The sequence below is a fragment of the Pseudopodoces humilis genome, chromosome 5, assembly GCF_049639895.1.
Source record: "Pseudopodoces humilis isolate 2021_Gansu_Grassland_sample_001 chromosome 5, ASM4963989v1, whole genome shotgun sequence".
NCBI classification, from domain to species: Eukaryota; Metazoa; Chordata; class Aves; order Passeriformes; family Paridae; genus Pseudopodoces; species Pseudopodoces humilis.
The window spans coordinates 27533806-27546751 of record NC_142204.1 but is presented as its reverse complement, the minus strand read 5'-3'; the positions used below and the strand labels follow the sequence as shown (position 1 = coordinate 27546751).

The 12946-nt window shown below is 36.3% G+C and overlaps 1 protein-coding gene across 2 annotated transcripts in view; it reads right to left on the bottom strand.

Annotated features, from left to right (window-relative positions):
- Positions 1-1060: 1060 nt before the first annotated feature.
- BLTP3B (bridge-like lipid transfer protein family member 3B) overlaps positions 1061-12946 on the bottom strand; it is a 47647-nt gene continuing 35761 nt past the window's right edge. For both annotated transcript variants that reach the window (XM_088055185.1, XM_014248940.2), the window contains 6 exons: positions 12106-12242; positions 11250-11400; positions 7166-7422; positions 4900-5008; positions 3820-3989; positions 1061-3100 (listed from right to left, as the gene is read on the bottom strand). In XM_088055185.1, coding sequence (XP_087911311.1) covers positions 2975-3100; positions 3820-3989; positions 4900-5008; positions 7166-7422; positions 11250-11400; positions 12106-12242 — 950 coding nt within the window. In that variant the 3' untranslated portion in view covers positions 1061-2974. The remainder of the gene's footprint in view (positions 3101-3819; positions 3990-4899; positions 5009-7165; positions 7423-11249; positions 11401-12105; positions 12243-12946) is intronic.

Here is a 12946-nt window from a genome sequence, read left to right as displayed (position 1 = left end):
AAGGTAACCATTATCATGGCAGACATAGGAAGTTTTCTGCAGCTAGCAGTTATCCTTTAGAGATCACTTGTGATCCCAGATTAAGACACCCAAATAATTTTCTAAGTGAGAAACAGACATGGCTAATGGAAGTGGGAAATAAAGGACTTAGACAGAAGGGGCCTGAGTAGGTATGATCTCTACAAAGCTCCCTCTTCACTGAGCCTTTTATAAGTAATACTGTAAGGCCACAGAATTTTGATTTAAAACTGGTGCTTACCTACAAAATTAGAATTGCAGTGAGAACTGGAACAGCACATGCCAGAAGGATTCAGTGGCCAAGCATGGGAAAGGGCACAGCCTCTTTCAGGTGAGCTAATGTGAAAGCTTCATTAGACATTAAACCAGCATTTCTAAAAAAGATGAAGAGTGTTAAGCTAAACTGTAGACCAGTTTAAATTTCCATAGAAAATGTAAAACAAAACATGGTAACAGCTTTCCTACCAGACTTCTGGAGTCAGTTTTCTATATGCAATTAAATTCTCCAAACTATCTTCTATTTAGGTCTTTGCAGAATAAAAGCAAGAGGCTCTACTGATAGTACAAACTTCCTGTCTAGGAAGGAAGCTATGAACACCAGCAGAGCCTTGAGGATGAATTAAGCCTTTTTTTTTAATTCTGAGGCTTTTTGTAACTATGTTTAGTATAGCCTATTAGAGCTTAGTTTAACTTTGTACTTTCAAACATGAATTTATTAACTCTCCCTCTGCAGATTTTTTCAATAGCAAAACACATTTGACACAGTACTATCAATCTCAGTATTGTCAAGCTCACAACCAAGCACACCCATCTCCTCTGAACTGTCCACTGGTGATTTTCATTACTGTTCAACAGCCATGAAGGAGAAATGTATTCAGTTATAATGAAGTGCTAGGAAGTGATACCCTGAATTTCAACAACTGTACTGAGCAGGGTGGTTTTAGGCTGTTATTCTGGATTTGATTTGCAATTGTTTGGTTTTTTTCAAAAAAAAAAAAAAAAAAAAGCAAGTTTTATTTTATGTAGTAAAAGAACCCAGGCATTTGATATTGCTATTTATTTCTTTTTAAAAATTAGATAATTCTCAATGTAATATTCTAGCAACATGCTACTAAGCACTCTATACATTCCTTCTTCAGAATAATTCCAACTAGATCTTGGCAAGGATAAACCAAATAAGAATTACTTTAATAGTACCATCCAGAGTTAAACCAAAGGAGAACTCCTCCCCTGAATCTGACATTGTATTTATGTGTAATTGCACCACTCATATTTAATACTGTGTTGTTTAATATAACTATTTAAATACAAATATTTTGCTTCTCTAATAGAAATACTGTATGTCTATTTTTTCATCTAATTCAGAATAATAAAATAAAAATTTCCATGGGCATTAAGAGTTTCAACTAGGAATTCATACGGCAGGCTTTAAAATATTGCCTGAACCAGTTCTTCCACAGAGTTCTTGATTAAAATCTGTACACTCTCAATAACTATTTCCAGCAGTGCAAATTATGTGCCCTTCAAAAAGTTTTGATGAAAACCATTTTAATTAAAACTGGTTTGACAACCTGAATATGCAAAGTCAAACCACAGGATACTAAATACTTTTTGAGATTTGTTTGCTTATCTACAAACAGAACTTCCCTCCAACATCCTATGGAGCAGAAACAATTGTGGTAGCAATTAAAAGATTTTCATTTGTCAGATTCAAGGTCACTAGTTAAATTATTCTATCAGTTTTAATTCCAGCAAAGACAATCTCTTACAGGCATGTATGGTTTTGTACATTGTTTCCTAAATTGTTTAGAAGCACACTCTTACAGTCTCTATTTTACAGTGTTGTGCTTTTTTACTTTTCATCTGTACCAGTTTTTAGCTGAAAATTATTGTTCCATTTGTACAAATCACCCATTATTTAAACTGTATAATTACATTTCATGTAATCTCACAATTTCATTGGGTAATTAAGTGACTCTCTACAGCTTTTTTTATCAAAAAAAAGCACAATATACAATCAATGAATCCCAGTAGGATTTTTCCCCCTCACAAGCGCTGATATTATTAAAATAAACTGAACCAAATCCTTGGGCATGTCTGATAAGTTGTGCAGGAATCAGACATGCATGCAAAATGGCTCAAAGCTCACCTGTCACAAAGGGCCAGATCCTACATCAGGGCTACATCCTTTTCACACAGCAAGGAAAAATAAAGTGTGAATGTGTAAATTACATCAGCTGTACAGATACAGTGGACCTTCATGCAGAAGGAAAGCCCAGTAGTATGCCCTCTTATTTAAATTCTCCAGCATTTACTGTTTTATTTTAGGAGTGCATATGGAAAGGATATATGGAACTCTATAGCACCAGAGGAATATACTTAAAATCCTCTCGGGGCAAATTACACTGAATGTAGGGCCAGTTTAGGGCTGGTATTTTAATTTTCAGTAGCTATACTATTCTAGAGGATCTAGTCTGTATCATCATAGTGCAAATGTAACCTCTTGTATAGATATCTTCTGGCAACAATCAAACAACATAACCTTAGAAAGAGAGGTACACCTTGTTAGTGAGGCATGGTCATGGACTCTTATGTACCCAGGCACCTTCTTTCATTGCGGAACCATCCACTTTTCAGAAAACATTTTAAATATAACATTTCTTTTGATAATATTAAAAGTAGATGATATGATTTTTTTTTCTCAGTAAATTAATAAAGTACAGTATAAACTGGTTATTCCAAAATCATTTCAGTTTAAAATGGGCTGAGAAAAATTACAATGCTTAATGATAATTTCAGAATAGTACCTGGTTCACAAACAATTTCTTTGCAATGAAAAAACTTTGTCTGTAAGCAAAAAAATAACCACATTTTCAAGTGATTTGCAGACAGTATTTTAGGTACCACCACCACTTGCAGTTCTGATGAGGATGCTTTGCACCAATAGAACACTGTCCTACTGATGATCAACATTCATCTTCTTCATGCGATGAAGCAGAGCATCCTTTTCCATTTGGACCTCAGCAAGAGCCATTTTGGCTTTGGCTAGTTCCTGTTTGAGACATTCGTTTTCTTCAATAAGCTGAAATGATCGGGTTAGAAAAGAAACCTATTAGTATACCTCCATACTGATGAGTTTTTCCATTACAGTAACTTTTAAAATACCAAATGCTCCCATTCATTGCTGGGTGGAGGGTTGCTGAGGCTGAGTCAACTGCAACTGATTCTCAGTAAGTGTAGAACATGGAGAGAATTGATACCATTAAATTGATACCATATTTGATACCAAAAGGTGGGATAGCCAGTGCTTCAGCTATGCCATTTCCATTCTGGAGAGGAATGGAAATGACCTGAGATTCTAAGTTCTAGGAACATATTCTTACCAGAAAGACAGTCAGTGAGAAAAACAGCCAAATTATTGTGTGGCTTCTGTCATCATCCATTCAAAATCTATGTATGACTGATAGATTAGTAAGGGTCTGACCAAACAGCCAAGTCCCTTGTCTTTGGCAGTTGTGTGGTACAGAAATGAGGGAGACAGGGAGAATAAAACTCCCTTATAAAACTCCCTCTGACATAATGGAAAAGTCAGTGTGCAGTGTATTATTACACTATTTAGAGAGCAGTATTAAATTGCTGAACCACACTATAATATCAACAATCCATATTTTCCACCTCAAACGGACTACTAAACAGAAGAGTATCACAGGCTCATCTCCAGACAGCCTTAAAATTATGATTAATAATGATTGTAATATAATTTTGAGGGAGCAAGGTGAAGTCAAAATGAATTCTTAATACCTCATTTTTAAGGAAGTCAGATGAATCCCTGCTTGATTTAGAAGGTCTGGGTGTTTCCCAAGTAGTTTGCGTGGCTTGGTCCTGTGTTTTACGTTCAACAGATCCCACTGCTTGCTGCGATGTACTGCTTGAATTCTTCATCTTTGACACATCATTTACTTTTTGATTGTCTGCATTACAGAAATAGTGTGCAGGGATTTTGTCAAAAAAAATTTTTAAGCTTTATTCTTATCAATACAAAATTAAACCCACCTAAAACAAATATAATATTAAGTACATTGATATTTGCCTCTCAAAAATCAAATTTAAGAATAAAATTTAATTAAAAACATAACCTTTTAGAAGATGAAAGAAACAATATGTAACTTCCAGCCTGAAGAAAATAAACACATTTTTATACCAACCTGTATCATCACCACAGAATATGCACTCTGAATAATCAGAAATTTGAGAACTATTAATATTGCTATTAACATACTGTCTCCAGGTCTCTCTGAAGATTGCATTTACATTTAAAGAGTAAAGAGTGTGATAAACCTGCAGAATCAAGTTTTTAAATTAGAAAATAACTTTAATTACTTGGCATTAAAGAAACTTTCTAGCATTTGTAACTGAACTGCACTATAACATCTGTTAAAATATACTGTTGTACATCAAGGGAAAAAGTCAGGGTCATGGTTTTACAGTAGTTTCTACTACTAGCTGCAACACAAAACAACAAAAATGGTAACCACCTTGGTAATCTCTAAAGAAAGACAATTTTTTAATTTGCTTTGCAGCAACAAAGGAACCCTACACTTATCATGATGAAGTGATATGCACTGATGAAGCATATCCTGATGACATTATAAGCATATTTTTATTTCTCCCAGGTTAAGTCAGCTGTGAGTTCTCACAGCCAATACACTATTCAAAAAGATAATCTTCCTTTTTGTGACTACACCTAGAATTATGGCATATGGCAACACAGCTTACACAAATTATCATCAGTTATCTTTTCATAATTAGTCCCATGTATGCAAAAAGGAAAAAACAACAGGATTACAGAACTGAGATATGAAGGTGCAGGAACATACAAACCTCTAATGAGAAAAGTGCCATCATCATTTCTTTCTATCCAGAGTATGTCAATATGCAGTTTTATGGGTACAAGCTCAGATGCCTTAAGATTTTCACGTGGACTATCATCCTAAAAAATACACATAATAAAAAAAGAGTTAACAAGGAAATCAAAATAGATAATTGGGATGTTTATTTAAAAATAAGTGGATTTAATGAAAGTTGAAAGGGAATGTTTCAGAGCAGAATCTTCTAATGGGACCTCCACTAAACTTTGGCTTCATTTTTTTTCCCCCAGGGATTGTATTAAAGGCTGAAAATTATCTCTGGAGTAAGTCTGCTGAACTCAATATATAGTCCTATTAAAATACTTCAGTGTTTTTACAGACATCTCAATAAGATTATATCCTAACTCAAGACATTTGTTAGCTCAGGAGCTCTCTGAATCACAGATAAGAAGCCTGTGCTATATAGTATCTGATTTTCCCTTGAACTACTTAAAGATTGAATGGGTACAGCTATCATTCTTGAGCAGATTTTGTCTTGTCAGAATTTAGTTTGGGATGACACCAGCTGCAGTTTCGTTACACTACTGTATCTAACAGAAGAGAAGCTTCACAAATTACTTCTTTGGGGTCTCCCCAGTAAGTATTTATAGTTCATTATCCCTGTCAAACAGAATAACACAGCCAGTATAATCAGAAACTATACATATCAGCAGTAATAGTGTACCAAGAAAGCCGTTGAGATATAGGTTCCACAGTTTCTTGAAACAGCATTGAGATTGCAGCAGAAAATGCAAGCAATAAAATAATTTCTTAAATTCCTTCCTTGCCATGAAACACACTGCATCAAGTCTCATGCAGAAAAAATAAAAGAACATACTGCATTGAATAGGAGATGCGGCACACATTTTAACCATATCTTCTTACTCTTTAATACCCAACAACTCTGTAGAAATGAACCATCTCTATGTCAAATTTGCAGTTTGTTAACCATCATAAGTAACTTCACCATGACTTGTGTGCACTGCTGAGTGAGCACTTCAGTGCTTTTACTGCCAAGTAGAATCTTGTTGCCAGTTTATTATTGTACATTCCCCATCTCAAGCAGCTGCTTTCTCAAGAACATTTTGCATAAGTCTGCCTTCTTGCCAATAAACTAGCACAATCCTGGTTTTAAATGCAAATGACTATATGTAAAGACTTCGTTATTTGCATTTGGGAATTCATGTTTGTGATCCACTGAAATGAGAGGAACAGATCCACAGTTCTTACAGAAAATGCTTGTGCTATGCTAATCCTGTAGAGGAGGAACAGCTCTAAAAGAGTGCCCCAAGATCTTCAGGGGATGGAAGGGCTGTATCACTGAGGGAAGGAATACTGATGTATTCTTTAGTAGAACACAAGAAAACTGCCTTTCCAGTCAATAATGATCTTGGCAGAATAAAGACCTTAGCCCCAGATTGAGAACTGGAGCTGCTCTTCCAATCCTCACCCTGTTCAAAGTTTGTATGAGTGATTATTACTGTCCAAAGCAATGTAATAATTATCTTTATGTTTGTTTCTTTGTATTTCTACACCCCTCAAAAAACTGTCCTTATCTTTATATTCAGTGGTTGTACAGCACAGAACTCACCATCTTTAAATGTCTGAAAGTTCCCTAGGAGACTTGAGCAGAAGTGTCTTCTTAATGTTTTATTGTTAATATTTTAAGATATGGTGCTGAAAAATGCTTGCATTGTTTAGTATCTGTTTCTAGGTAGAGCAGAACATGAAATTTGGGTTGTAAGAAACAGTGTTCAAATGGTTTGTACTGAAATTCCATAACCTCTTTCCTTATTTTGTACAGAACTTTCATTGCAAGAACTATCCCTCCAACTAGGAGAGATAAATAACCTTTAAAATCCATGGTTTGTAATTAGAAAACCATATCCTTTGCTAAGCAAAAAAGCCCAACCATAAAAAGCAAATTGTGCCTCTAGAAGCTTGATCTACCTTACATATGAAATTCCCAGACACTGTCACTCTACAAGAAAGATTTGGGAGAGGAGGAAATAGTATAAAATATTAATTCATGCTTGGTCATGCGGATAATTCCCCTCCAGGCATACCACAGAGCTAACCAAATCTATGGATTTTAAAATTGTTTTAGTGTTATCTAAAGACCTTCCAGAGCATGATAGCAGTTTCTTTGAAGTTAACTGTATCCAGATTAGTAGTTTATCATCAAAGAAACAAGAACACAATTTTTTTTAGAGCAGCCAAGTATCTCATTGTTAACATACTTTTAAATTAATCCTTGCATTAGAAACTTTTATCTTCATGGGCATCACTTCTGCGACAGTTTCATCTTCTAGAAAATGCTGAATGTTTGTGAGAGAAGATGTTAGAAATTCAGCACTGAAGTTCTCCACATGACACTGAAGAAACCCATTTTTTACAGCTAGCAGGGAATGTACAACAGCACTAGGCCCGCTTTCCCATCTCAGACTAATCTCAGGTGATGAATTAACAGGTCCAGCCACAGATTTACAGTCAGAACCTGTTGCAAAAAGAAAACAAATTTGCATTAAAATTTTGCAGTTACAAAAAAATCAATTATGATGTAATTTCTGCGTCTGTTATCCAACTGATTTTCCAAAAAGCACCATAGAGTTATTATTCATAAAAGGCAGTGTTGCAAATACAGAACTTCAGAGCAAATTTCTAAGTATATCACTTCAATACAAAAAATAGAGAGTACATATAAGGGCTACTACCTCACTGTGACAAGAGAAAGGACAATGCAGAACTATCACCATCCACAAAAAAAAAAAAAAAGTGTGTTTCCTTGGTGTCTTGACAATGGGAAAACAATTATTTTGCATGCTTTTACACTAAGTCCTTAAATTTCAATTCAGGAAAACATTAAAGTCACTTCACTCTCTCATGAGAGCAGGTGTTTTCTTGGAAAGGCTGAACTTCCTGACTTAGGAACCATAAACAGCAATGCAGTAAGATAGAGAATATGACCACATATGCATTACTTGAGTGGCAATAGATTTGAATGTTAAAAAACTCTACGACTTTCTTGCTAATTTCAGTATCTTTATACAGTAAAAACTATTGCAACATTCAACTTAAAAAGTTCTAAACACCAAAATAAACTAAACTAAACTAAAATAAAAATTTAAGGTAACCAGATGAGGTGCATGAGCAGCATCCATTTCTTGTACAAAATAGTTATGCTGTGGGATTCTCAAGTCATCTCATGGTTCTCAAGCCATCTATGATGGCTGAGCTACAGAAATTATCTCTATGACAAGAATCACAGTCACAGAAACTATAGAACAAACAAGCATTGAAACTTGAAAGCTACCTCAAGAAAGAAACTCAAGAAAAACCAACCAAATTACGTCAATTCATCATGCAACAGACAGTGCTTAGAGCTACAGCAGCCTGACAACATAATTGATTTGCTTTCCTATTTGTACATTAATTGTGTTCCTCTTCCTGTATAGTGTGCCAGTTCATGGATGACCTGCCACAGCAGCAGTCAGGACTTACACAGTTATCTACTGGCACTAGAGTTGGGGTAGATGGACCCACTGTCAATCAGGCAAAGACACATGAGAATCTTCATCGACTGCTGTGAACCAGAATCTCTCCCTTTGTTACCTCTGTGAACAGAGGTTTCCACAACACCAACAGCCACAACTCCATCCTTAAATCTTTCCAATATTTAAGAAGTGCTAAATCTCATACTCCCCTCCCCCATAAAACCGACCCCGAAAACAAAGCAACCAACCAAAACCATAATACAAGTATCAACTATCTTTTTAGGCTCAGTCCAGAGGGAAGTGAATAAACTACCAGCAGCCCAGGAGAAGAAGAAATACCCTCCAGACAGAAGAACAATGACCACTCAGTTCAATGAATCTCTGCAACTGGTTCAGGAAACTTAATTTTCCTCAAGGGCACATATACTTCCCACACATACAGATAAAGAAATAAGCAGTAGGTGCCCTAAGCATTTCTGCACCTGAAGAGAGTGCCTGCATCATTGCTGGAAGAACCCTAAATACACAAAAAGAGCAGAGGAAAAGACCACACATTCAGCCTCATCTTTGAGACAATTTTAGTTATCTTGCAGATATCTGAAAGGGCCAGTGTCAAGGGAAGATGGAATAAAAAGTGTGTTAAAATTTTTGGAAGCTGCTGTGAACTGCTGTTGCCTTCTCACAAGCATGTTCAGCATGGTAAAATCTCAGTAAAAGCACAGCCCTCCCACAACACCTCTGCCATACTCCATCCTGCCTTCTTTTGCATTTGCTGCCGGCAAGATCATTGCAATACTGCAGTCCTGCATCCAGCCCTGCAGGGAATTGCAGAGCTGCCATGTAGCCTTCAACTTAGTCCAGCTTTTAGCCACATTATTCCCTCTTTAAATCTACTGCATTAACAGTATAGTAGATTTTAAACAGTTATTTTCATCCAGAACATCTTGTAGACTGTAATTATAACTCGAGTATTCACTGCATTGCATGGTTCCTCAGGTTATTGGTTTCAATTGCTAATGCAGCACTTAAGAAAATTTTATTAAAGGTCTTGAAGAAGGAGGTTGCTTTTATTGGGATATTATCGTACACATTTGCTCAAATGTTCTTGTAGTTGTATTTTGTTACCATTAACTCTTTTAAACAGTCTCTTTTGACCTGTTTCTCAAGCTTTTTCTAAACTTTTCCTCTTTTTGTTCTAATAGAAATGATTATGAGACATGGGGAGCAGCAGCAGCTACAGAAGATTCCTGACTATACAGAAATCATAGTGGAGAGAAGATGTATGTTATAGATTAGGAGTGACCAGCAATTCATAAAACCAAAAAAAAGTGTTGTTGGCTCACCCATTCAGGTACCCACCAGAAAGAGAAAAGGAAGAGATATGAAGTGGAAGTATTTGGAGATTCCAATCATGTCATACCTTTTCTATCCACAAAACAATTAGACAGTGCACAAGCCTCCTATTATCAGCTGAGAAGCATTATTATTATCAGAGGTTCAAGCTGTAGATACACAAAAGAGCAGGAAGGTGGCATGTTCATACTATTTACTCCCTCTGGCTTTTACAGAGGATATGGCAGATAACCAGGAATCAATCTGCCTGCTGCATGATCTGAAGGTCAGCCATGAGTCCTCCCTGCTGGACCTTCTCCTAGCCTTCAGATGCTTGAATACAACACCATGCAACAGCTGCTCAGGCAGCAGCTGCTGGCAGTGGCTCAGCTTACCAGTAAATGGGTTCTTTAGCCAGGGCATCAGAGGCTGTACCACCTCTGAAGCACCTCCTGAAAAAAAACCATGCTGATAGAAGGTTGGAATAAAAAAAATGGCAGCCAACAGCTGCTACAGCTATTTCCTGGGAAAGGAGCTGAACCAGAAGCAGGTGCGTCTGGGATCTCCCCCAAAAACCCTACAGTGTAACAGAGCTTACATCCAGAAATCCATGTAGAAGGCTGGCAGAGGGGAGCAAAGTGTCTGACAAGACACTGGTTGATCTAGCTGTGCAAATATCTGGCTTGAAACTACACTCTTTGTATTAAGATTAAAATAAACAAAAAACCAACCAACCACCAACCCCCCCAAAAACAAACAAAAACCACAAACCAAACCAAAACCAGTTGTCTGTCTTTAAAGCTCATATTTCCTGACAGCAAAAAATTCTTTAATTTTTCTTAAATCACATATTATAAACCTGATTAAACTGTGTGTGTCATTTAATCTAGAGAAACTGATCTTGAAAAAAAGAAACATTCCTTCAAAGTAAGGTACATTAAGTAAAATACTATTAGAGTCATAAGGGAGTTCCATCTTTCTGAAACCATAACACAATGGAAGGTGTTGTGGTTCCACCTTGCCAGCAGCCAGGCCAGCCAGGCCCCACACAGCATCTCACTCCACCACCAGTGGGATTGGGGAGAGAACTTGGGAGAGAATTGGAAGGGTAAAGCCAGAAAACTTGTGGCTTAAAATAAAGACAGTTTAATAGGGAAAAAAATCCAAAACCACAGCCCCATACCAGTCACTATGAAGATAATTAATTCTACCCCAGCCAAAATGTACATAATGTAGCACATAATGTAGCTTACTTCATTTTCAAAAAAGCAAACTAATGACCAGAATTCAATGCAAGGCACCTTTCTACCCACATGATCATACACAGTTCTATTTACTTATTCTTCCTTTTTAGTGTATGGCAATGAAGAAAGAAAACAGAGATCTAAACCAGCATAAAAGTGATGCTAGTCTAACATAAAACTTTGTTTGCATTTTTATTTACTTAGAACAAATGCTTCCAGCTCCAATTTCACCATCCTGAATTGTTAGTTCTTACCAACAGTTCTGTTGCACTGATATTGTCGAACACCAATATTTCCTAGTTGGTTCGGTATCACTTGGTTGACCTGTAAGCATATTTCTGTGTCTTCTCCTCTGATGTCAATTTCACCATTAACACCAAATACTTGAAAAACCACAACAGACATCTGTCAACAAAACCCAGATAAAACAATATAAGACTATAGAATGAATTTACAATGATTGTTTGTAAGGGATGTCTAAACCTTTTCCATCACAAAAGGAAAAAATCCCTCTGTATCCAATCCCTCTGTATCTGTGCTCACAGAAGCACAAAGTTTTCTCATTTTCTTCTTCTTTTCCTTTTGTACACATTGGCTTTAAAATGGATTGCTCAACAGCCTGCCCAAAGACAGACACTTGTATTCATACCCCACTGACACCAACCCAGAACTGGTTAGAAAAGCCATGGATGTGACACAGAGTTTCCTTACTCTGACAGAGAAGCACATTACCTATGTGATACCTGAAATGTCAGGTATCTGACATTACCTACAACTGCATTCAACTTCAGGCATTTCATAAGCACAACCAAGCACTTGCAGTGTTGAATCAGACCAGGTTAAAAAGCTAGGATACTAAACTTTGGCTATCTGCATAGTGGTCAGCCCATTTCTCTAACTACTGGGTTGCAGTATTTTTAAAAAATAAGTAGAAGCCAGTTTTAAGGCAGCTTTGGTATCAGAAGATATGTGTTCATCATCATCATTACTATTATTTTGGGATCATTTTTCTAATGACTTGAAAAATCACCTCTAAAAGAAGCCATTTTATTTCTGTTTTAAGGTTTAATTTATGGAATCATGTATTCTAATGAAATACAATAATATTACCATTTCTTCACTAGTCTCATGGGCATTTTCTGAAGCAGCACTCATGGCATCTGGAGATGACCCATCACAATTTTCAATCACTGTGCCTCCTTCATGGACATTTTCTGATGGACTCTGATAGTTCATGGCTGTAATACCTTCCATATTTATATCAGAAAAAAGGCAAAGTTAGCGCAGCATAACCTGAATCACTCCTACATTAAGAATAAAGTCAGTGTCTGTTAGTGTATGCACACATTAACTCATTTTTTAACCTGAGCTGAATGGCTTATTAAGGAAATATTTATGATTGAACTGCCAAATCCATTCCTCTTACAAAGAGGGAAGTTCTAAATGCTAATCCAAAGTAAAGCAGCATATTGTGACAGAACCAAACCCGCACTCTGCATGCATTGTTAAAAAAAAACTGTGAAGGCATTTTTTAGTCTTCCAAATCAAATAATATAAATGTGACCCAGTTGGAAAAAAAAAATCCAAGTTGTGTATCTAAAATACTGCACAGTGCCTTTAGAGCAGATGCTTGTATGTTTAGAGAAGTAAGCTACATATCTTTTCATTAGAGCAATCATGATAGTGTTTCCTTGACAAATGGAAAGCATACTTAACCTACAGTTAAATATTGCTGAACAAGATAAAAAGACATATAAAGGTTATTTAAAATGGAAAATTTATTTTATGGCATACTCCCACATAAGCACATGTAGGAATACTCCTACAATTCAAATATGTAACAGGCTTGCAAGTGTAGCAGTCTTCTCATTATTGCTCTAGACTGAAGAGAAATCCTACAGAAAAAAATAGTCAGTCTACATGCAAATTAGAATTATCAGAAAAGAGGTAG